This window comes from Oncorhynchus tshawytscha, linkage group LG16, assembly GCF_018296145.1.
Source record: "Oncorhynchus tshawytscha isolate Ot180627B linkage group LG16, Otsh_v2.0, whole genome shotgun sequence".
Taxonomy (NCBI): Eukaryota; Metazoa; Chordata; class Actinopteri; order Salmoniformes; family Salmonidae; genus Oncorhynchus; species Oncorhynchus tshawytscha.
In genome coordinates, this window is record NC_056444.1 from 88759861 (window position 1) to 88787146 (window position 27286).

Sequence of the window (27286 nt, forward strand, 5' to 3'; positions counted from 1 at the left end):
CCCCATCACAGCAGTACCACCTCCTGCTCCTTTACCGTCACAGCAGTACCACCTCCTGCTCCGTTACCGTCCACAGCAGTACCACCTCCTGCTCCGTTACCCGTTACAGCAGCACCACCTACTGCTCCTGTTACAGTTACAGCAGTACCACCTACTGCTCCGTTACCCAGTTACAGCAGCACCACCTACTGCTCCGTTACCCCGTCACAGCAGCACCACCTCCTGCTCCGTTACCCCGTCAGCAGCAGCAGCACCACCTACTGCTCCGTTACCCCTGTTACAGCACCACCACCTACTGCCCGTTACCCTGCCCGTTACAGCACCACCACCTACTGCCCGTTACCCCGTCACAGCAGTACCACCTACTGCTCCGTTACCCCGTCACAGCAGTACCACCTACTGCTCCTACCCCGTTACAGCAGCACCACCTACTGCCCGTTACAGCAGTACCACCTACTGCTCCGTTACCCCGTCACAGCACCACCACCTACTGCTCCATTACCCGTTACAGCAGTACCACCTACTGCTCCGTTACCCCGTTACAGCAGTACCACCTACTGCCCGTTGTCACAGCACCACCACCTACTGCTCCATTACAGCAGCACCACCTACTGCTCTGTTACCCTGTCACAGCACCACCACCTACTGCTCCGTTACCCCTGTTACAGCACCACCACCTACTGCCCGTTACAGCACCACCACCCCGTTACAGCACCACCACCTACTGCTCCAGTTACCCCCTGTTACAGCAGCACCACCTACTGCTCCGTTACCTACTGCTCCCCCGTTACAGCACCACCACCTACTGCTCCGTTACCCGTTACCCACAGCAGTACCACCTACTGCTCCAGTACCACCTCCGCTACCCCGTTACAGCAGTACCACCTTACAGCACCACCACCTACTGCCATTACCACAGCTACCCCTCCTGCCCGTTACCCCGTTACAGCAGCACCCGTTACAGCAGCACCACCTACTGCTCCGTTTACAGCAGCACCACCTACTGCTCCGTTACCCCGTCACAGCAGTACCACCTCCTGCTCCGTTACCCCGTTACAGCAGTACCACCTACTGCTCCATTACCCAGTTACAGCAGTACCACCTACTGCTCCGCTACCCCGTCACAGCAGTACCACCTACTGCTCCATTACCCCGTCACAGCAGTACCACCTCCTGCTCGTTACAGCAGTTACTGCTCACAGCAGTACCACCTACTGCTCCTGCTCCGTTACAGCACCACCACCTACTGCTCCATTACAGCAGCACCACCTACTGCTCCGTTACCCGTCACAGCACCACCACCTACTGCTCCGTTACCCTGTTACAGCACCACCACCTACTGCTCCGTTACCCCGTTACAGCACCACCACCTACTGCTCCATTACCCCATTACAGCAGCACCACCTACTGCTCCGTTACCCCATTACAGCACCACCACCTACTGCTCCGTTACCCCTGTTACAGCAGCACCACCTACTGCTCCGTTACCCCGTTACAGCAGCACCACCTACTGCTCCGTTACAGCAGTACCACCTCCTGCTCTGTTACACCACCACCCTGTTACAGCAGTACCACCTACTGCTCCGTTACCCCGTTACAGCAGCACCACCTCCTGCTCCGTTACCCCGTTACAGCAGTACCACCTACTGCTCCGTTACCCCATTACAGCAGCACCACCTACTGCTCCGTTACCCCGTTACACAGCACCACCACCTACTGCTCCGTTACCCCCACAGCAGCACCACCTACTGCCCGTTACCCCGTTACAGCAGCACCACCTACTGCTCCGTACCACCTACAGCAGTACCACCTCCTGCTCTGTTACCCCGTTACAGCAGCACCACCTACTGCTCCGTTACAGCAGTACCACCTCCTGCTCCGTTACCCCGTTACAGGCAGTACCACCTACTGCTCCGTTACCCCGTTACAGCAGTACCACCTACTGCTCCGTTACCCCGTTACAGCAGTACCACCTCCTGCTTACCAGTTACTGCCCGTTACAGCAGTACCACCTACTGCTCCGTTACCCCGTCACAGCAGTACCACCTACTGCTCCGTTACCCCATCACAGCAGTACCACCTCCTGCTCCTTTACCGTCACAGCAGTACCACCTCCTGCCCGTTACCCCGTCACAGCAGTACCACCTCCTGCTCCGTTACCCCGTTACAGCAGTACCACCTACTGCCCGTTACCCCGTTCACAGCAGTACCACCTCCTGCTCCGTTACCACCTCCTGCCGTTACAGCAGTACCACCTACTGCTCCATTACCCAGTTACAGCAGTACCACCTACTGCTCCGTTACCCCGTCACAGCAGTACCACCTACTGCTCCATTACCCCGTCACAGCAGTATCACCTCCTGCTCCGTTTCAGCAGCACCACCGACTGCCCGGTACCCGTTACAACACCACCACCTACTGCTCCATTATAGCAGCACCACCTACTGCTCCGTTACCCGTCACAGCACCACCACCTACTGCCCGTTACCCCGTTACAGCACCACCACCTACTGCTCCGTTAGCCCCTACTGTTACAGCACCACCACCTACTGCTCCGTTACCCCGTGACAGCAGTACCACCTACTGCTCCGTTACCCCGTGACAGCAGTACCACCTACTGCTCCGTTACCCCGTTACAGCAGCACCACCTACTGCTCCGTTACCCCGTTACAGCAGTACCACCTACTGCTCCGTTACCCCGTTACAGCAGCACCACCTCCTGCTCCGTTACCCCGTTACAGCAGTACCACCTACTGCTCCGTTACCCCATTACAGCAGCACCACCTACTGCTCCGTTACCCCGTTACAGCACCACCACCTACTGCTCCGTTACCCCGTTACAGCAGCACCACCTACTGCTCCGTTACCTCCGTTACAGCAGCACCACCTCCTGCTCTGTTACCCCGTTACAGCACCACCACCTACTGCTCTGTTACCCCGTTACAGCACCACCACCTACTGCTCCGTTACAGCAGTACCACCTCCTGCCCGTTACAGCAGTACCACCCTGCGTTACAGCAGTACCACCTACTGCTCCGTTACCCCGTTACAGCAGTACCACCTACTGCTCCGTTAACCCGTCACAGCAGTACCACCTACTGCTCCGTTACCCCCCGTCACAGCAGTACCACCTCCTGCTCCGTTACCCCCGTCACAGCAGTACCACCTCCTGCTCCGTTACCGTCACAGCAGTACCACCTCCTGCCCGTTACCGTCACAGCAGTACCACCTCCTGCTCCGTTACCGTCACAGCAGTACCACCTCCTGCTCCGTTACCGTCACAGCAGTACCACCTCCTGCTCCGTTACCCCGTTACAGCAGCACCACCTACTGCCCGTTACAGCAGTACCACCTACTGCTCCGTTACCCCGTTACAGCAGCACCACCTACTGCTCCGTTACCCCGTCACAGCAGTACCACCTCCTGCTCCGTTACCCCGTTACAGCAGTACCACCTACTGCTCCATTACCCAGTTACAGCAGTACAACCTACTGCTCCGTTACCCCGTCACAGCAGTACCACCTACTGCTCCATTACCCCCGTCACAGCAGTATCACCTCCTGCTCCGTTGCAGCAGCACCACCTACTGCTCCATTACCCCGTTACAGCAGTACCACCTACTGCTCCATTACTCCGTTACAGCAGTACCACCTACTGCTCCGTTACAACACCACCACCTACTGCTCCATTATAGCAGCACCACCTACTGCTCCGTTACCCTGTCACAGCACCACCACCTACTGCTCCGTTACCCTGTTACAGCACCACCACCTACTGCTCCGTTACCCCGTTACAGCACCACCACCTACTGCTCCATTACCCCGTTACAGCAGCACCACCTACTGCCCGTTACCCCATTACAGCACCACCACCTACTGCTCCGTTACCCTGTTACAGCAGCACCACCTACTGCTCCGTTACCCCGTTACAGCAGCACCACCTACTGCCCGTTACAGCAGTACCACCTCCTGCTCTGTTACCCCGTTACAGCAGTACCACCTACTGCTCCGTTACCCCATTACAGCAGCACCACCTCCTGCTCCGTTACCCCGTTACAGCAGTACCACCTGCTGCTCCGTTACCCCATTACAGCAGCACCACCTCCTGCTCCGTTACCCCGTTACAGCAGTACCACCTGCTGCTCTGTTACCCCGTTACAGCAGTACCACCTACTGCTCCGTTACCCCATTACAGCAGCACCACCTACTGCCCGTTACCCCGTTACAGCACCACCACCTACTGCTCCGTTACCCCGTTACAGCAGCACCACCTACTGCTCCGTTACTCCGTTACAGCAGCACCACCTACTGCCCGTTACAGCAGTACCACCTCCTGCTCTGTTACACCGTTACAGCAGCACCACCTACTGCTCCGTTACAGCTGTACCACCTACTGCTCCGTTACCCCCTTACAGCAGCACCACCTACTGCTCTGTTACCCCGTTACAGCAGTACCACCTACTGCCCGTTACCCCGTTACAGCAGTACCACCTACTGCCCGTTACCCCGTTACAGCAGTACCACCTACTGCTCCGTTACCCGTCACAGCAGTACCACCTACTGCTCCGTTACCCCATCACAGCAGTACCACCTCCTGCTCCTTTACCGTCACAGCAGTACCACCTCCTGCCCGCTACAGCAGTACCACCGTCACAGCAGTACCACCTCCTGCTCCGTTACCCCGTTACAGCAGCACCACATACTGCTCCGTTACAGCAGTACCACCTACTGCTCCGTTACCCAGTTACAGCAGCACCACCTACTGCTCCGTTACCCCGTCACAGCAGTACCACCTCCTGCTCCGTTACACTGTTACAGCAGTACCACCTACTGCTCCATTACCCAGTTACAGCAGTACAACCTACTGCTCCGTTACCCCGTCACAGCAGTATCACCTCCTGCTCCGTTTCAGCAGCACCACCGACTGCCCGTTACCCTGTTACAGCACCACCACCTACTGCTCCGTTACCCCGTTACAGCACCACCACCTACTGCTCCGTTACCCCGTCACAGCAGTACAACCTACTGCTCCGTTACCCCGTCACAGCAGTACCATCTACTGCTCCATTACCCCGTCACAGCAGTATCACCTCCTGCTCCGTTGCAGCAGCACCACCTACTGCTCCATTACCCTGTTACAGCAGTACCACCTACTGCTCCATTACTCCGTTACAGCAGTACCACCTACTGCTCCGTTACAACACCACCACCTACTGCTCCATTATAGCAGCACCACCTACTGCTCCGTTACCCTGTCACAGCACCACCACCTACTGCCCGTTACCCTGTTACAGCACCACCACCTACTGCTCCGTTACCCCGTTACAGCACCACCATCTACTGCTCCATTACCCCGTTACAGCAGCACCACCTACTGCTCCGTTACCCCATTACAGCACCACCACCTACTGCTCCGTTACCCCGTTACAGCAGCACCACCTACTGCTCCGTTACCCCGTTACAGCAGCACCACCTACTGCTCCGTTACAGCAGTACCACCTCCTGCTCTGTTACCCCGTTACAGCAGCACCACCTACTGCTCCGTTACAGCAGTACCACCTCCTGCTCCGTTACCCCGTTACAGGAGTACCACCTACTGCTCCGTTACCCCGTTACAGCAGTACCACCTACTGCTCCGTTACAGCAGTACCACCTCCTGCTCCGTTACCCCGTTACAGCAGTACCACCTACTGCTCCGTTACCCCGTTATAGCAGTACCTCCTACTGCTCCGTTACCCCGTTACAGCAGTACCTCCTACTGCTCCGTTACCCCGTCACAGCAGTACCACCTACTGCTCCGTTACCCCATCACAGCAGTACCACCTCCTGCTCCTTTACCGTCACAGCAGTACCACCTCCTGCTCCGTTACCGTCACAGCAGTACCACCTCCTGCTCCGTTACCCCGTTACAGCAGCACCACATACTGCTCCGTTACAGCAGTACCACCTACTGGTCCGTTACCCAGTTACAGCAGCACCACCTACTGCTCCGTTACCCCGTCACAGCAGTACCACCTCCTGCTCCGTTACACCGTTTCAGCAGTACCACCTTCTGCTCCGTTACCCAGTTACAGCAGTACAACCTACTGCTCCGTTACCCCGTCACAGCAGTACCACCTACTGCTCCATTACCCCGTCACAGCAGTATCACCTCCTGCTCCGTTTCAGCAGCACCACCGACTGCTCCGGTACCCCGTTACAACACCACCACCTACTGCTCCATTATAGCAGCACCACCTACTGCTCCGTTACCCTGTCACAGCACCACCACCTACTGCTCCGTTACCCTGTTACAGCACCACCACCTACTGCTCCATTACCCCGTTACAGCACCACCACCTACTGCTCCGTTACCCCGTGACAGCAGTACCACCTACTGCTCCGTTACCCCGTTACAGCAGTACCACCTACTGCTCCGTTACCCCGTTAAAGCAGCACCACCTACTGCTCCGTTACCCCGTTACAGCAGTACCACCTACTGCTCCGTTACCCCGTTACAGCAGCACCACCTCCTGCTCCGTTACCCCGTTACAGCAGTACCACCTACTGCTCCGTTACCCCATTACAGCAGTACCACCTACTGCCCGTTACCCCGTTACAGCACCACCACCTACTGCTCCGTTACCCCGTTACAGCAGCACCACCTACTGCTCCGTTACTCCGTTACAGCAGCACCACCTCCTGCTCTGTTACCCCGTTACAGCACCACCACCTACTGCTCCGTTACCCCGTTACAGCACCACCACCTACTGCTCCGTTACAGCAGTACCACCTCCTGCTCCGTTACCGCGTTACAGCAGTACCACCTACTGCTCCGTTACCCCGTTACAGCAGTACCTCCTACTGCTCCGTTAACCCGTCACAGCAGTACCACCTACTGCTCCGTTAACCCGTCACAGCAGTACCACCTACTGCTCCGTTACCCCGTCACAGCAGTACCACCTCCTGCTCCGTTACCGTCACAGCAGTACCACCTCCTGCCCGTTACCGTCACAGCAGTACCACCTCCTGCTCCGTTACCGTCACAGCAGTACCACCTCCTGCTCCGTTACCGTCACAGCAGTACCACCTCCTGCTCCGTTACCCCGTTACAGCAGCACCACCTACTGCCCGTTACAGCAGTACCACCTACTGCTCCGTTACCCCGTTACAGCAGCACCACCTACTGCTCCGTTACCCGTCACAGCAGTACCACCTCCTGCCCGTTACCCCGTTACAGCAGTACCACCTACTGCTCCATTACCCAGTTACAGCAGTACAACCTACTGCTCCGTTACCCCCGTCACAGCAGTACCACCTACTGCTCCATTACCCCGTCACAGCAGTATCACCTCCTGCTCCGTTTCAGCAGCACTACCTACTGCTCCGTTACCCCGTTACAACACCACCTACTGCTCCGTTACCCTGTCACAGCACCACCACCTACTGCTCCGTTACCCTGTTACAGCACCACCACCTACTGCTCCGTTACCCCGTTACAGCACCACCACCTACTGCTCCGTTACCCCGTCACAGCAGTACCATCTACTGCTCCATTACCCCGTCACAGCAGTATCACCTCCTGCTCCGTTGCAGCAGCACCACCTACTGCTCCATTACCCCGTTACAGCAGTACCACCTACTGCTCCATTACTCCGTTACAGCAGTACCACCTACTGCTCCGTTACAACACCACCACCTACTGCTCCATTATAGCAGCACCACCTACTGCTCCGTTACCCTGTCACAGCACCACCACCTACTGCTCCGTTACCCTGTTACAGCACCACCACCTACTGCTCCGTTACCCCGTTACAGCACCACCACCTACTGCTCCATTACCCCGTTACAGCAGCACCACCTACTGCCCGTTACCCCATTACAGCACCACCACCTACTGCTCCGTTACCCCGTTACAGCAGCACCACCTACTGCTCCGTTACCCCGTTACAGCAGCACCACCTACTGCTCCGTTACAGCAGTACCACCTCCTGCTCTGTTACCCCGTTACAGCAGCACCACCTACTGCTCCGTTACAGCAGTACCACCTCCTGCTCCGTTACCCCGTTACAGGAGTACCACCTACTGCTCCGTTACCCCGTTACAGCAGTACCACCTACTGCCCGTTACAGCAGTACCACCTCCTGCTCTGTTACCCCGTTACAGCAGTACCACCTACTGCTCCGTTACCCCGTTACAGCAGTACCTCCTACTGCTCCGTTACCCCGTTACAGCAGTAGCTCCTACTGCTCCGTTACCCCGTTACAGCAGTACCACCTACTGCTCCGTTACCCCATTACAGCAGCACCACCTACTGCTCCGTTACCCCGTTACAGCACCACCACCTACTGCTCCGTTACCCCGTTACAGCAGCACCACCTACTGCTCCGTTACTCCGTTACAGCAGCACCACCTACTGCTCCGTTACAGCAGTACCACCTCCTGCTCTGTTACCCCGTTACAGCACCACCACCTACTGCTCCGTTACCCCGTTACAGCACCACCACCTACTGCTCCGTTACAGCAGTACCACCTCCTGCTCCGTTACCCCGTTACAGCAGTACCACCTACTGCTCCGTTACCCCGTTACAGCAGTACCTCCTACTGCTCCGTTACCCCGTTACAGCAGTACCTCCTACTGCTCCGTTACCCCGTGACAGCAGTACCACCTACTGCTCCGTTACCCCATTACAGCAGCACCACCTACTGCTCCGTTACCCCGTTACAGCACCACCACCTACTGCTCCGTTACCCCGTTACAGCAGCACCACCTACTGCTCCGTTACTCCGTTACAGCAGCACCACCTACTGCTCCGTTACAGCAGTACCACCTCCTGCTCTGTTACCCCGTTACAGCACCACCACCTACTGCTCCGTTACCCCGTTACAGCACCACCACCTACTCCGTTACAGCAGTACCACCTCCTGCTCCGTTACCGCGTTACAGCAGTACCACCTACTGCTCCGTTACCCCCGTTACAGCAGTACCTCCTACTGCTCCATTACCCCGTCACAGCAGTATCACCTCCTGCTCCGTTGCAGCAGCACCACCTACTGCTCCATTACCCCGTTACAGCAGTACCACCTACTGCTCCATTACTCCGTTACAGCAGTACCACCTACTGCTCCGTTACAACACCACCACCTACTGCTCCATTATAGCAGCACCACCTACTGCTCCGTTACCCTGTCACAGCACCACCACCTACTGCTCCGTTACCCCGTTACAGCACCACCACCTACTGCTCCATTACCCCGTTACAGCAGCACCACCTACTGCTCCATTACCCCGTTACAGCAGCACCACCTACTGCTCCGTTACCCCATTACAGCACCACCACCTACTGCTCCGTTACCCGTTACAGCAGCACCACCTACTGCTCCGTTACCCCGTTACAGCAGCACCACCTACTGCTCCGTTACAGCAGTACCACCTCCTGCTCTGTTACCCCGTTACAGCAGCACCACCTACTGCCCGTTACAGCAGTACCACCTCCTGCTCCGTTACCCCGTTACAGGAGTACCACCTACTGCCCGTTACCCCGTTACAGCAGTACCACCTACTGCCCGTTACAGCAGTACCACCTCCTGCTCCGTTACCCCGTTACAGCAGTACCACCTACTGCTCCGTTACCCCGTTACAGCAGTACCTCCTACTGCTCCGTTACCCCGTTACAGCAGTACCTCCTACTGCTCCGTTACCCCGTCACAGCACCACCACCTACTGCTCCGTTACCCCGTCACAGCACCACCACCTACTGCTCCGTTACCCCGTCACAGCAGTACCACCTACTGCTCCGTTACCCCGTCACAGCAGTACCACCTACTGCTCCGTTACCCCGTCACAGCAGTACCACCTCCTGCTCCGTTACCGTCACAGCAGTACCACCTCCTGCTCCGTTACCGTCACAGCAGTACCACCTCCTGCTCCGTTACCCCGTTACAGCAGCACCACATACTGCTCCGTTACAGCAGTACCACCTACTGCTCCATTACCCCGTTACAGCAGCACCACCTACTGCTCCGTTACCCCGTCACAGCAGTACCACCTCCTGCCCGTTACCCCGTTACAGCAGTACCACCTACTGCTCCATTACCCAGTTACAGCAGTACAACCTACTGCTCCGTTACCCCGTCACAGCAGTACCACCTACTGCTCCATTACCCCGTCACAGCAGTGTCACCTCCTGCTCCGTTTCAGCAGTACCACCTACTGCTCCGTTACCCCGTGACAGCAGTACCACCTACTGCCCGTTACCCCGTTAAAGCAGCACCACCTACTGCTCCGTTACCCCGTTACAGCAGTACCACCTACTGCTCCGTTACCCCATTACAGCAGCACCACCTCCTGCTCCGTTACCCCGTTACAGCAGTACCACCTACTGCCCGTTACCCCATTACAGCAGCACCACCTACTGCTCCGTTACCCCGTTACAGCACCACCACCTACTGCTCCGTTACCCCGTTACAGCAGCACCACCTACTGCTCCGTTACTCCGTTACAGCAGCACCACCTACTGCTCCGTTACAGCAGTACCACCTCCTGCTCTGTTACCCCGTTACAGCACCACCACCTACTGCCCGTTACCCCGTTACAGCACCACCACCTACTGCTCCGTTACAGCAGTACCACCTCCTGCTCCGTTACCGCGTTACAGCAGTACCACCTACTGCTCCGTTACCCCGTTACAGCAGTACCTCCTACTGCTCCGTTAACCCGTCACAGCAGTACCACCTACTGCTCCGTTACCCCGTCACAGCAGTACCACCTCCTGCCCGTTACCGTCACAGCAGTACCACCTCCTGCTCCGTTACCGTCACAGCAGTACCACCTCCTGCTCCGTTACCCCGTCACAGCAGTACCACCTACTGCTCCGTTACCCGTCACAGCAGTACCACCTCCTGCTCCGTTACCGTCACAGCAGTACCACCTCCTGCTCCGTTACCGTCACAGCAGTACCACCTCCTGCTCCGTTACCCCGTTACAGCAGCACCACATACTGCTCCGTTACAGCAGTACCACCTACTGCTCCATTACCCCGTTACAGCAGCACCACCTACTGCTCCGTTACCCCGTCACAGCAGTACCACCTCCTGCTCCGTTACCCCGTTACAGCAGTACCACCTACTGCTCCATTACCCAGTTACAGCAGTACAACCTACTGCTCCGTTACCCCGTCACAGCAGTACCACCTACTGCTCCATTACCCCGTCACAGCAGTGTCACCTCCTGCTCCGTTTCAGCAGTACCACCTACTGCTCCGTTACCCCCGTGACAGCAGTACCACCTACTGCTCCGTTACCCCGTTAAAGCAGCACCACCTACTGCTCCGTTACCCCGTTACAGCAGTACCACCTACTGCTCCGTTACCCCATTACAGCAGCACCACCTCCTGCTCCGTTACCCCGTTACAGCAGTACCACCTACTGCCCGTTACCCCATTACAGCAGCACCACCTACTGCTCCGTTACCCCGTTACAGCACCACCACCTACTGCTCCGTTACCCCGTTACAGCAGCACCACCTACTGCTCCGTTACTCCGTTACAGCAGCACCACCTACTGCTCCGTTACAGCAGTACCACCTCCTGCTCTGTTACCCCGTTACAGCACCACCACCTACTGCTCCGTTACCCCGTTACAGCACCACCACCTACTGCTCCGTTACAGCAGTACCACCTCCTGCTCCGTTACCGCGTTACAGCAGTACCACCTACTGCTCCGTTACCCCGTTACAGCAGTACCTCCTACTGCTCCGTTACCCCGTTACAGCAGTACCTCCTACTGCTCCGTTAACCCGTCACAGCAGTACCACCTACTGCCCGTTACCCCGTCACAGCAGTAACACCTCCTGCTCCGTTACCGTCACAGCAGTACCACCTCCTGCTCCGTTACCGTCACAGCAGTACCACCTCCTGCTCCGTTACCGTCACAGCAGTACCACCTCCTGCTCCGTTACCGTCACAGCAGTACCACCTCCTGCTTCGTTACCGTCACAGCAGTACCACCTCCTGCTCCGTTACCCCGTTACAGCAGCACCACCTACTGCTCCGTTACAGCAGTACCACCTACTGCTCCGTTACCCCGTTACAGCAGCACCACCTACTGCTCCGTTACCCCGTCACAGCAGTACCACCTCCTGCTCCGTTACCCCGTTACAGCAGTACCACCTACTGCTCCATTACCCAGTTACAGCAGTACAACCTACTGCTCCGTTACCCCGTCACAGCAGTACCACCTACTGCTCCATTACCCCGTCACAGCAGTGTCACCTCCTGCTCCGTTTCAGCAGCACCACCTACTGCTCCGTTACCCCGTTACAACACCACCACCTACTGCTCCATTATAGTAGCACCACCTACTGCCCGTTACCCTGTCACAGCACCACCACCTACTGCTCCGTTACCCCGTTACAGCACCACCACCTACTGCTCCGTTACCCCGTTACAGCACCACCACCTACTGCTCCGTTACCCCGTTACAGCAGCACCACCACCTACTGCTCCGTTACCCCGTCACAGCAGCACCACCACCTACTGCTCCGTTACCCCGTCACAGCAGCACCACCACCTACTGCTCCGTTACCCCGTCACAGCACCACCACCTACTGCTCCGTTACCCCGTCACAGCACCACCACCTACTGCTCCAGCACCACCACCTACTGCTCCCCGTCACAGCACCACCACCTACTGCCCGTTCACAGCACCACCCCGTCACAGCACCACCACCTACTGCTCCGTTACCCCGTCACAGCACCACCACCTACTGCTCCGTTACCCCGTCACAGCACCACCACCTACTGCTCCGTTACCCCGTCACAGCACCACCACCTACTGCTCCGTTACCCCGTCACAGCACCACCACCTACTGCTCCGTTACCCCGTCACAGCACCACCACCTACTGCTCCGTTACCCCGTCACAGCACCACCACCTACTGCTCCGTTACCCCGTCACAGCACCACCACCTACTGCTCCGTTACCCCGTCACAGCACCACCACCTACTGCCCGTTACCCCGTCACAGCACCACCACCTACTGCTCCGTTACCCCGTCACAGCACCACCACCTACTGCTCCGTTACCCCGTCACAGCACCACCACCTACTGCCCGTTACCCCGTCACAGCACCACCACCTACTGCTCCGTTACCCCGTTACAGCACCACCACCTACTGCTCCCGTCACAGCACCACCACCTACTGCTCCGTTACCCCGTCACAGCACCACCACCTACTGCTCCGTTACCCCGTCACAGCACCACCACCTACTACCCCGCACCACCACCTACTGCTCCGTTACCCCGTCACAGCACCACCACCTACTGCTCCGTTACCCCGTCACAGCACCACCACCTACTGCTCCGTTACCCCGTCACAGCACCACCACCTACTGCTCCGTTACCCCGTCACAGCACCACCACCTACTGCTCCGTTCCAGCACACCCGTCACAGCACCACCACCTACTGCTCCGTTACCCCGTCACAGCACCACCACACCTGCTCCGTTACCCCCGTCACAGCACCACACCTACTGCTCCGTTACCCCGTCACAGCACCACCACCTACTGCTCCGTTACCCCACACAGCACCACCACCTACTGCTCCGTTACCCCGTCACAGCACCACCACCTACTGCTCCGTTACCCGTCACAGCACCACCACCTACTGCTCCGTTACCCCGTCACAGCACCACCACCCTACTGCTCCGTTACCCGCCACCCCGTCACAGCACCGTCACAGCACCACCACCTACTGCTCCGTTGCCCCGTCACAGCACCACCACCTACTGCCCGTTACCCCGTCACAGCAGCACCACCACCTACTGCTCCGTTACCCCGTCACAGCACCACCACCTACTGCCCGTCACCGTCACAGCACCACCACCTACTGCTCCACAGCACCACCTACCCCCCAGTTACCCACAGCAGTACCACCTCCTGCTCCACCCCCAGCAGTACCACCTACTGCTCCGTTACCCCGTTACAGCAGCACCACCACCTACTGCACAGCAGTACCACCCCGTCACAGCACCACCACCTACTGCTACCCCGTTACAGCAGTACCACCTACTGCTCCACAGCACAGCAGTACCCACCTACAGCAGCACCACCTACTGCTCCGTTACCCCGTCACAGCACCACCACCTACTGTTACCCCGTCACAGCAGTACCACCTACTGCTCCATTACAGCAGTACCACCTACTGCTCCGTTACCCCGTCACAGCACCACCACCTACTGCTCCATTACCCCGTCACAGCAGTACCACCTCCTGCTCCGTTACCCCGTCACAGCACCACCACCTACTGCTCCGTTACCCGTCACAGCACCACCACCTACTGCTCCGTTACCCTGTCAGCAGCACCACCACCTACTGCCCGTACCCCGTCACAGCACCACCACCTACTGCCCGTTACCCCGTCACAGCACCACCACCTACTGCTCCGTTACCCCGTCACAGCACCACCACCTACTGCTCCGTTACCCCGTCACAGCACCACCACCTACTGCTCCATTACCCCGTTACAGCACCACCACCTAACCCCCACAGCACCACCACCTGCTCCGTTACCCCGTCACAGCACCACCACCTACTGCTCCGTTACCCCGTCACAGCACCACCACCTACTGCTCCGCACCCCGCGCCACAGCACCACCACCTACTGCTCCGTTACCCCGTCACAGCACCACCACCTACTGCTCCGTTACCCCGTCACAGCACCACCACCTACTGCTCCGTTACCCCGTCACAGCACCACCACCTACTGCTCCGTTACCCCGTCACAGCACCACCACCTACTGCTCCGTTACCCCGTCACAGCACCACCCACCTACTGCACCTACTTACCCCGTCACAGCACCACCACCTACTGCTCCGTTACCCCGTCACAGCACCACCACCTACTGCTCCGTTACCCCGTCCAGCACCACCACCTACTGCTCCGTTACCCCGTCACAGCACCACCTACTGCTCCGTTACCCCGTCACAGCACCACCACCTACTGCTCCGTTACCCCGTCACAGCACCACCACCTACTGCTCCGTTACCCCGTCACAGCACCACCACCTACTGCTCCGTTACCCCGTCACAGCACCACCACCTCCTGCTCCCCGTCACAGCACCACCACCACCTCCTGCTCCGTTACCCCGTCACAGCACCACCACCTACTGCTCCGTTACCAGCACCTGTCACAGCACCACCACCTACTGCTCCGTTACCCCGTCACAGCACCACCACCTACTGCTGCCCGTTACCCCGTCACAGCACCACCACCTACTGCTCCGTTACCCGTCAGTCACCACCTACTGCTCCGTTACCCCGTACACAGCACCACCTACCTCCTGCTCCGTTACCCCGTTCACAGCACCACCACCTACTGCTCCGTTACCCCGTCACAGCACCACCACCTACTGCCCTACCCCGTCACAGCAGCACCACCCCGTCACAGCACCACCACCTACTGCTCCGTTACCCCGTCACAGCACCACCACCTACTGCTCCGTTACCCCGTCACAGCACCACCACCTACTGCTCCGTTACCCCGTCACAGCAGCACCACCTACTGCTCCGTTACCCCGTCACAGCACCACCACCTACTGCTCCGTTACCCCGTCACAGCACCACCACCTACTGCTCCGTTACCCCGTCACAGCACCACCACCTACCACCTCACAGCACCACCACCTACTGCTCCGTTACCCCGTCACAGCACCACCACCTACTGCTCCGTTACCCCGTCACAGCACCACCACCTACTGCTCCGTTACCCCGTCACAGCACCACCACCTACCTACCCCTTACAGCACCACCACCTACTGCCCGTTACAGCACCACCACCTACTGCCCACTACCCGTACAGCACCACCACCTACTGCCCGTTACCGTTACAGCACCACCACCACTGCTCCGTTACCCGTTACAGCACCACCACCTACTGCCCTACCCCGTCTCAGCACCACCACCTACTGTCACAGCACCACCACCTACTGCTCCGTTACCCTGTCACAGCACCACCACCTACTGCTCCGTTACCCCGTTACAGCACCACCACCTACTGCTCCGTTACAGCACCACCACCTACTGCTCCGTTACCCCGTCACAGCAGCACCACCTACTGCTCCGTTACCCCGTCACAGCAGTGTGAAGAGTACCATGTACTCTGGCAGATTTTTGGGGCGAGTGCAATGTCTTGTATCACTCTCGTTTACAAGACTTGTTTACAATATCCTGGTGAGTCTCAGTTGATTATTTCATAGTGTATTTATTATCCAACTAAAGAGGCTCTTTACCTGCAGTGTGTGTGTGAGAGAGTGAGTGAGTGAGAGAACCTTATACTCCACTGGTGGGTAGACTCCTGTCCTGTCTGATGTCCTGTCGTTGACCTTCTTCTCTGCCCTTTCCTTCTCCCTCTGTCTCTCTCTCTCCCTCTTTCTGTCTCCGTACTGCAATAGAGAGCGACCTCCTCTTACACCAGCCTCCATATCCATTGAAATAGATGGCACCTGCTAGAGAGAAGGAAAGAGAGATGGTTAACAGGATACGTCAAATGGTGACTATCCAGGAAAAGAATACAAACAGGTGTATGTTTGGGCATGAATCTGGTTCACTGACAATACAAACAGGTGTGTGTTTGTGCCTGGTCTGCCTTCATCAGAGCCGTCTGAAAAGGAACATACACAGTGCCATCGGTAAGTATGCAGACTTTTCCACTTTGTTACGTCACAAAGGGCTGTAATGTAACACAATGGGGTCTGAATACTTACCGAATGCACTGTACATACATGTGAACACCCCTTCAACTTAGTGGATTCAGCTATTTCAGCCACACCCATTGCTGATAGGTGTATAACATCGAACACACAGCCATGCAATCTCCATAGACAAAAATTGACAGTAGAATGGCCCATACTGAAGAGCTCAGGGACTTTCAACGTGGCACCGTCATTGGATGCCACCTTTCCAACAAGTCCATAAGTCAAATCAACTATAAGTGCTGTTATTGTAATGTTGCTCCTAAAGGTTTCCACAACAGCTCATTAGCTCACAGAACGAGACCACCGTGTTCCAAACTTCCTGTGGAAGCAACAGCAGCAAAATAACTTATTTGGGAGTTTCATGAAATGGGTTTATATGGCCGAGCAGCCGCACACAAGCCTAAGATCACCGTGCGCAATGCTAAGTATCAACTGGAGTGGTGTAAAGATCGCCGTCATTGGACTCTGGAGCAGTGGAAACACGTTGTCTGGAGATGAATCACGCTTCGCCATCTGGCAGTCCGACGGACGAATCTGGGTTTTGACGGATGCAAGGAGAACGCTACCTGCCCCAATGCATAGTGCCAACTGTACATTTTGGTGGAGGAGGAATAATGGTCTGGGGCTGTTTTTCATGGTTCGGGTCCCTTAGTTCCAGTGAAGGGAAATCTTAACGCTACAGCATACAATGACATTCTAGATGATTCTGTGCTTCAAACTTCGTAGCAACAGTTTGGGGAAGGGCCTTTCCTGTTTCCACATGACAATGGCCCCCTGTGCGCAAAGCGAGGTCCATACAGAAATGGTTTGTTGAGATGGATGTGGAAGAACTTGACTGGCCTGCACAGAGACCTGACCTCAACCCCATCGAACACTTTGGGATGAATTGGAACACCAACTGCGAGTCAGGCCTAATCGCTCAACATCAGTGCCCGACCTCACTCATGCTTGTGGCTGAATGGAAGCAAGTCCCCGCAACAATGTTCCAACATCTAGTGGAAAGCCTTCCCAGAAGAGTGGAGGCTGTTATAGCAGCAATGTTCCAACATCTAGTGGAAAGTCTTCCCAGAAGAGTGGAGGCTGTTATAGCAGCAAAGGGGGGACCAACTCCATATTAATGACTTAGCAGAAGAGTGGAGGCTGTTATAGCAGCAAAGGGGGGACCAACTCCATATTAATGCCTTCCCAGAAGAGTGGAGGCTGTTATAGCTGCAAAGGGGGGACCAACTCCATATTAATGCCCATGATTTTGGAATGAGATGGATTCTCAAATCCATCAGTGGAGCACCTGATTCCCCTTTTATGTTAAAGCCGGACAGAAGCACGTTTGGGTTTATATGCACACATACACACGGGATATGTCGGGTGATTGTGGAGGCCAGGTCTTCTGATGTAGCACTCCATCCCTCTCCTTCTTGGTCAATAGGCCTTACACAGCCTGGAGGTGTGTTTTGGGTCACGACAGTCCCACTAAGCCCAGACCAGATGGAACGGTGTATCGGTGCGGAATGCTGTGGTAAACATGTTGGTTAAGTGTGCCTTGAATTCTAAATACATCTCATACAGTGTCACCAGCAATGCCCCAACCCACCTCCTCCTCCATGCTTCACGGTGGGAATCACACATGAAGAGATCCGTTCACCTACTCTGCATCTCACTAAGACCTGGGGGTTGGAACCAATAATCTAAATATTCATCAGACCAAAGGACAGATTTCCACCGGTCTAATGTCCATTGCTCGTGTTTCTTGGCCCAAGAAAGTCTCTTCTTCTTATCGGTGTCCTTTAGTAGTGGTTTCTTTGCAGCAATTCAACTATAAAGGCCTGATTCACAGTCTCCTCTGAACAGTTGATGTTGAGATGTGTCTGATACTTAAACTATGAAGCATTTATTTGGGCTGCAATTTCTGAGGCTGGTAACTCTGATGAACTTATCCTCTGCAGCAGAGGTAAGTATAGGTCTTCCTTTCCTGTGGCGATCCTCACGAGAGACAGTTTCATCACAGCGCTTGATGGTTTTGGTGACTGCACTTGAAGAAATGTTCAAAATGTTCCCCTTTTTTCCGTCTTGTCTGACCTTCATGTCTTAAAGTAATGATGGACTGTCATTTCTCTTTGCTTATTTGAGCTGTTCTTGCCATAATATGGACTTGGTCTTTTACCAAATAGGGCTATCTTCTGTATACCACCCCTACATTGTCACAACAACTGATTGGCTAAAATTGCATTGAGGAGAAAAGAATTTCCACAAATGAACTTTTACAAGGCACACCTGTTAATTGAAATGCATTCCAGGTGACTACCTCATGAATCTGGTTGAGAGAATGCCAAGAGTGTACAAAGCTGTCATCAAGGCAAAGGGTTGCTACTTTGAAGAATACTACATGATTCCATGTGTTATTTCATAGTTTTGATGTCTTCACTATTATTCTACAATGTAGAAAATAGTAGAACTAAAGAAAAACCATAGAATGAGTTGGTTTGTCCAGACTTTAGACTGGTACTGTATGTGTATCCGTGTGTGTGCGTTTGAATGAGTGAGTGTGTGCATATGCATACAAGCACCCACGGAGCATCAGCCTCAGACAAACAGGATATAAACAGCGTATAAGTGCGTTATTCAAACTTACTGTTTATTTTGACTAATTTTTAAAAACGTTTATCTTTGACCGTCATTCTATCCCCATCAACACCACTTCCACCCTCTTTGGATTTCTATATTTCAACTGTGATGTTTAACATACAATTTGAATCTAATTAAATCATATCTACAGATTGTGAGTTGAAGATAAATACTTTTACTAAGAGTATTAGCATATCAGTAACTGATTCTTCAGATCTCTCAACAATGCTATTTCCAGGGTACATTTTTTGATTACTGTTATGCTTTTTCAGACTATTCCATGATTTAATCTGGTATTTACATGTTCTAAATAATACAAGTGTGACATTTGTTTAGATTTAGAATGGACCATTATCATGCACCTGTATCAAAACAGGGGCAGCGGAGAAACATCTATGCACTTAAATAGCAAATGGAGGATACTATTCCCTTGGTTTATTTTCATGGCATCCTGTTGTAAAGAGAAGCAATGTGCTTAATATTAGAAAAGTTTAGAAATAAATATAGTAGGTCTGGCCTATAGAAAGCTGATGGGTTCCTCCTCTTTTTACTAGAGGCCATCACACAATAGCATAGCCTATATAAATATTGCCCAACATGAGCTCATGGCTCTCATGAAGTGTTTGATTAGATTTGAAATTACATTTGTATTGATGTCAGAGTGATTAGAGGGACAATAGAGTGCTGAGTACCAGGCAGTTAGCAAGTTTGGTAGGCTACTAATGACCAGCAGCATCAGAGCTTCGAGAAGCCTAATTCCCGTGATTAAATGTTCACGTGGAATTTGACTGCCATCATAACTCGGGCCGCCAGTGTGGCGGTAATACGATCACCGTAACAGCCCTAGTCCGCAGCACAAGGTGCACCTGTGTAATGATCATGCGGTTTCATCAGCTTCTTGATATGCCACACGTGTCAGGTGTATGGACTATCTTGGCAAAGGAGAAATGCTCACTAACAGGGATGTAAAACTAATCTGTGAACAACATTCGAGAGAAAAGCTTTTTGTGCATCGGGAACATTTCTAGGATCTTTGATATTTCAGCACATGAAACATGGAGACCAACACTTTGCATGTTGTGTTTATGTTCTTCTTCAGTAGAAATCACATGTGACTTGAGGACAACAATGTTCGTTTCCAAAATTAGGGCTGTTTTTATAAAGAAGTTAGATCAGCTTGCCACGATACTAAGGAGTATGTTGATACTGGTATAGTCCCGGCCCTAACACGTAACTGGTATAGTCCCGGCCCTAACACGTAACTGGTATAGTCCCGGCCCTAACACGTAACTGGTATAGTCCCGGCCCTGACACGTAACTGGTATAGTCCCGGCCCTGACACGTAACTGGTATAGTCCCGGCCCTGACACCTAACTGGTATAGTCCCGGCCCTGACACCTAACTGGTATAGTCCCGGCCCTGACACCTAACTGGTATAGTCCCGGCCCTGACACCTAACTGGTATAGTCCCGGCCCTGACACCTAACTGGTATAGTCCCGGCCCTGACACCTAACTGGTATAGTCCCGGCCCTGACACCTAACTGGTATAGTCCCGGCCCTGACGCCTAACTGGTATAGTCCCGGCCCTGACGCCTAACTGGTATAGTCCCGGCCCTGACACCTAACTGGTATAGTCCCGGCCCTGACTAACCTAACTGGTATAGTCCCGGCCCTGACACGTAACTGGTATAGTCCCGGCCCTGACGCGTAACTGGTATAGTCCCGGCCCTGACGCTAACTGGTATAGTCCCGGCCCTAACGCCTAACTGGTATAGTCCGGCCCTAACGCCTAACTGGTATAGTCCCGGCCCTAACACGTAACTGGTATAGTCCCGGCCCTAACACGTAACTGGTATAGTCCCGGCCCTAACACGTAACTGGTATAGTCCCGGCCCTAACACCGTAACTGGTATAGTCCCGGCCCTAACACGTAACTGGTATAGTCCCGGCCCTAACGCGTAACTGGTATAGTCCCGGCCCTAACGCGTAACTGGTATAGTCCCGGCCCTAACGCGTAACTGGTATAGTCCCGGGCCTAACGCGTAACTGGTATAGTCCCGGCCCTAACGCCTAACTGGTAGAGTCCCGGCCCTAACGCGTAACTGGTAGAGTCCCGGCCCTAACACGTAACTGGTAGAGTCCCGGCCCTAACACCTAACTGGTATAGTCCCGGCCCTAACACCTAACTGGTATAGTCCCGGCCCTAACACCTAACTGGTATAGTCCCGGCCCTAACACGTAACTGGTAGAGTCCCGGCCCTAACACGTAACTGGTAGAGTCCCGGCCCTAACACGTAACTGGTAGAGTCCCGGCCCTAACACGTAACTGGTAGAGTCCCGGCCCTAACACGTAACTGGTATAGTCCCGGCCCTAACACCTAACTGGTATAGTCCCGGCCCTAACACCTAACTGGTATAGTCCCGGCCCTAACACCTAACTGGTATAGTCCCGGCCCTAACACCTAACTGGTATAGTCCCCGGCCCTAACACCTAACTGGTATAGTCCCGGCCCTAACACCTAACTGGTATAGTCCCGGCCCTAACACCTAACTGGTATAGTCCCGGCCCTAACACCTAACTGGTATAGTCCCGGCCCTAACACCTAACTGGTATAGTCCCGGCCCTAACACCTAACTGGTATAGTCCCGGCCCTAACACGTAACTGGTATAGTCCCGGCCCTAACACGTAACTGGTATAGTCCCGGCCCTAACACGTAACTGGTATAGTCCCGGCCCTAACACGTAACTGGTATAGTCCCGGCCCTAACACGTAACTGGTATAGTCCCGGCCCTAACACGTAACTGGTATAGTCCCGGCCCTAACACGTAACTGGTATAGTCCCGGCCCTAACACGTAACTGGTATAGTCCCGGCCCTAACACTGGTAACTGGTATAGTCCCGGCCCTAACACGTAACTGGTATAGTCCCGGCCCTAACACGTAACTGGTATAGTCCCGGCCCTAACACGTAACTGGTATAGTCCCGGCCCTAACACGTAACTGGTATAGTCCCGGCCCTAACACGTAACTGGTATAGTCCCGGCCCTAACTGGTACCTAACACGTAACTGGTATAGTCCCGGCCCTAACACCTAACTGGTATAGTCCCGGCCCTAACACCTAACTGGTATAGTCCCGGCCCTAACACCTAACTGGTATAGTCCCGGCCCTAACACGTAACTGGTATAGTCCCGGCCCTAACACGTAACTGGTATAGTCCCGGCCCTAACACGTAACTGGTATAGTCCCGGCCCTAACACGTAACTGGTATAGTCCCGGCCCTAACACGTAACTGGTATAGTCCCGGCCCTAACACGTAACTGGTATAGTCCCGGCCCTAACACGTAACTGGTATAGTCCCGGCCCTAACACGTAACTGGTAGAGTCCCGGCCCTAACACGTAACTGGTATAGTCCCGGCCCTAACACCTAACTGGTATAGTCCCGGCCCTAACACCTAACTGGTATAGTCCCGGTCCTAACACCTAACTGGTATAGTCCCGGCCCTAACACGTAACTGGTATAGTCCCGGCCCTAACACGTAACTGGTATAGTCCCGGCCCTAACGCGTAACTGGTATAGTCCCGGCCCTAACGCCTAACTGGTATAGTCCCGGCCCTAACACCTAACTGGTATAGTCCCGGCCCTAACACCTAACTGGTATAGTCCCGGCCCTAACACCTAACTGGTATAGTCCGGGCCCTAACACCTAACTGGTATAGTCCCGGCCCTAACACCTAACTGGTATAGTCCCGGCCCTAACACCTAACTGGTATAGTCCCGGCCCTAACACGTAACTGGTATAGTCCCGGCCCTAACACGTAACTGGTATAGTCCCGGCCCTAACACGTAACTGGTATAGTCCCGGCCCTAACACGTAACTGGTATAGTCCCGGCCCTAACACGTAACTGGTATAGTCCCGGCCCTAACACGTAACTGGTATAGTCCCGGCCCTAACACGTAACTGGTAGAGTCCCGGCCCTAACACGTAACTGGTATAGTCCCGGCCCTAACACCTAACTGGTATAGTCCCGGCCCTAACACCTAACTGGTATAGTCCCGGCCCTAACACCTAACTGGTATAGTCCCGGCCCTAACACGTAACTGGTATAGTCCCGGCCCTAACACGTAACTGGTATAGTCCCGGCCCTAACGCTAACTGGTATAGTCCCGGCCCTAACACCTAACTGGTATAGTCCCGGCCCTAACACCTAACTGGTATAGTCCCGGCCCTAACACCTAACTGGTATAGTCCCGGCCCTAACACCTAACTGGTATAGTCCCGGCCCTAACACGTAACTGGTATAGTCCCGGCCCTAACACGTAAACACAACACACTTACCCGTGAGGGTCTCACTGCGGTGTAGACGGCAGTGTAGGGGACAGACTGGCTCTTCATAATGTTCATCACCTGTCCAATCACCTCATCTACACACACACACAAAGTTAGTCTTCAGCAATCTGGATCATGCTGTTAGAAGGAACACAGTGAATGAGGGGTGATGTTTGTCCCAGCAGAGCCACCGTACAGTAGAACTATAGACCAATATAGAACACTCACCATTCCCGCTGAGAACCTCCTTCACGGTCATCAGATTGGCCCTGTTAGAAACCACACCCACAATCAGATAGACCACACCCATGTAAAGACAAACCACCCCCACAACCAGACAGACCACACCCATATTCAGAAGAGAAAAAAATAAGAAAAATACATTTCCCCTTCATTCATTCATCATGGCCGCCATTACAACTAAAACCGTCAGGGAGAATCTAAAATCCCCCAAATGTCATGGCTTTGGGCTCCCATTGATTTAGTTGTTTTAGTCACTCAGATACAGTGGGGCAAAAAAGTATTTAGTCAGCCACCAATTGTGAAAGTTCTCCCACTTAAAAATATGAGGCCTGTAATTTTCATCATAGGTACACTTCAACTATGACAGACAAAATGAGAAAAAAAAAAACATCCAGAAAATCACATTGAAGGATTTTAATGAATTTATTTGCTACCTAGCTAGCCTTTTCACTTCGGTTACACCAGCCTCATCTCGGGAGTTGATAGGCTTGAAGTCATAAACAGCGCAATACTTGAAGAAACAACAAAGAGCTGCTGGCAAAACGCACGAAAGTGCTGTTTGAATGAATGCTTACGAGCCTGCTGCTGCCTACCATCTCTCAGTCAGACTGCTCTGTCGAGCAACGATACGCACCGCATCGATTATATGCAAAGCAGGACACGCTAGAAAAAAAACGAGTAATATCATCAACCATGTGTAGTGAACTAGTGATTATGATTGATTGATTGTTTTTTATAAGAGAAGTTTAATGCTAGCTAGCAACTTACCTTGGCTTACTGCATTCGCGTAACAGGCAGTCTCCTTGTGTAGTGCAACGAGAGGCAGGTTGTTATAGCGTTGGACTAGTTAACAGTAAGGTTGCAAATATTGTATCCCCCGAGCTGACAGGGTGAAAGTCTGTCGTTCTGCCCCTGAACAAGGCAGTTAACCCACTGTTCCTAGGCCGTCATTGGACATAAGAATGTGTTCTTAACTGACTAGCCTCGTTAAATAAAGGTGAAATAAAAGGTGTAAAAAGATGTACCAAAAAAAAAGATGTATATAAAAAATAAAACTCTTTTTTTTAAATCAGCCAAATCAGGGTGTCCAAAAATACCGATTTCCGATTATTATGAAAACTTGAAATCGGTCCTAATTAATCGGCCAATCCGATTAATCGGTCGACCTCTAGTCAGTAAGCATTTCACTGTTAGTCTACACCACCTCCTATTTCACTTTAGCTTAATTGCCCACTCATATTGTACATAATTACAGGTTATACTTCATTCACATCTGAAAACACTTGGCAATTACTTTAAAACATCACTGTCTTTGTGGCTGAAAGGCCTTTAAAAATAAACTACTACCACTGCTGAAAACACGTGTTGGGGAACCACTGTCAACTATATAAAAGTGACCAGTGAGATAAACAGAATCAGAACTGTACCCGGTGCTGTAGGGTAGTCTGAAGACCAGCAGGGCGGGGGAAGAAGCATTGAGTCGTAGCTGGCTGAGCATCTCTGGGTCCATGTAGAGAGGAGAGGTGTCTAATTGGTCCTGGAGTTGACCAATCACAGCATTGGATGCTTGCCAGGCCACGGTAGGCAGGACCAACGGGGAAGGGCTGGAGAGGAGCGCCCCCTCTAGGTTAGGGAAGGCACTGTCCTGCTTGTTGCCAAATGCCCCTCCGTACATGGTGAAGTCCTCAATACTCATCTAGAGGGAGGAGACAAACAGTAAGATAACTAATATACAGGTTACTAAGGTAGGATTGTGTGGTGTGTCGTATACAGGTTACTACGGTAGGATTGTGTGGTGTGTCGTATATGGGTTACTAAGGTAGGATTGTGTGGTGTGTCGTATATGGGTTACTAAGGTAGGATTGTGTGGTGTGTCGTATACGGGTTACTAAGGTAGGATTGTGTGGTGTGTCGTATACAGGTTACTAAGGTAGGATTGTGTGGTGTGTCGTATACAGGTTACTAAGGTAGGATTGTGTGGTGTGTCGTATATGGGTTACTAAGGTAGGATTGTGTGGTGTGTCGTATACAGGTTACTAAGGTAGGATTGTGTGGTGTGTCGTATATGGGTTACTAAGGTAGATTGTGTGGTGTGTACAGGTTACTAGGTAGGATTGTGTGGTGGGTTACTACTAAGGTAGGATTGTGTACAGGTTACTAAGGTAGGATTGTGTGGTGTGTCGTATATGGGTTACTAAGGTAGGATTGTGTGGTGTGTCGTATACAGGTTACTAAGGTAGGATTGTGTAGGATTGTGTGGTGTGTACAGGTTACTAATATGGGTTACTAAGGTAGGATTGTGTGGTGTGTATTACCTTTATTTTGTCCTGCAGGAAGACAGTGGGTTAAGTTCAGGGGCAGAACGACAGATTTGTTGTCAGCGGGGGATGACCCCAGGCTACCCTGGCCCCGGTCTCCCAGGTATGAGCTCAGCTGAGTGACACCCACTATGTGACCAGCAGCAGGAACAGCCTGGGACGGCAGACCAGACCTGACATCGTTCAGGAGGGACCAAACGTTACCAAACAGAGTGCAACAGGGACTTCAACTGAAAAGACTAAGAGGACATGTCTTAACCAACAAACCAATGCTGAATTTCCAAATAGAATACAACTTTGTCAATTGGTTAGAATGGAAACTTGGCTTCTGCCTTCCCCAACACCCCCAGATACACAATTGGTCACAGTAAAAAGCAGCCCTATTGGTTTGGGTTACACAATCATGGGTAGTTTGTGTCTTGGCTACTCGGCCTGTCAATGGGATGCTGATCCAAACTCCTCTTAATCTCCCCTCAAATGAACTTATCCAACAAGAACATATGTAGAATTTCCGTAAGGAAGCGTCTCTATGTTATAGCCTGAACCAGTATCTGGGCAGAGAGGAGACCATGAATGACCAGTCCCTTCTCTGCTCAGTTAGCTACAGCTCTGCAAGCTTGTCAAAATACTGTGCCCTCAGAAAAAAACAATACCCCCTTCACATATTCCACATTTTGTTGTTACAGCGGGAATTCAAAATGGATTAAATAAATACACATTTTCACCCATCTATACACAATACCCCATAATGACAACATGGTTTTAAAATTTTTTGCAAATTTATTGAAAGTGAAATACAGAACTATCTAATTTACATAAGTATTCACACCCCTCAATACATGTTAGTGGGTATGTCTAAGAGCTTTCCACACCATTCTTTTTTCAATTCTTCAAAACGGTTGTTGATCATTGCTAGACAGCCATTTTAAAGCCATATACAATATGCCATATACATATATGTATATATAAAGCCATATACATATACAATATATACATATACAACAATTCTATCTTATTTTTCCATTTCATGACATAAGC

The 27286-nt window shown here is 53.2% G+C and overlaps 1 protein-coding gene across 2 annotated transcripts in view; it reads right to left on the bottom strand.

Annotated features, from left to right (window-relative positions):
* Positions 1-25644, bottom strand: part of LOC112216462 (V-type proton ATPase subunit S1) — a 58461-nt gene extending 32817 nt beyond the window's left edge. Inside the window, exons 1-4 of one of the 2 annotated variants that reach the window (XM_042299878.1) lie at positions 25358-25644; positions 23916-23956; positions 23697-23782; positions 16306-16479 (exon numbers count right to left, since the gene is read on the bottom strand). In XM_042299878.1, the coding sequence (XP_042155812.1) occupies positions 16306-16479; positions 23697-23782; positions 23916-23956; positions 25358-25626 (570 nt within the window). In that variant the 5' untranslated portion in view covers positions 25627-25644. Of the gene's footprint in view, positions 1-16305; positions 16483-23696; positions 23783-23915; positions 23957-25357 lie in introns of both variants that reach the window. The other variant, XM_042299877.1, reaches the window with a different exon arrangement.
* Positions 25645-27286: the final 1642 nt, after the last annotated feature.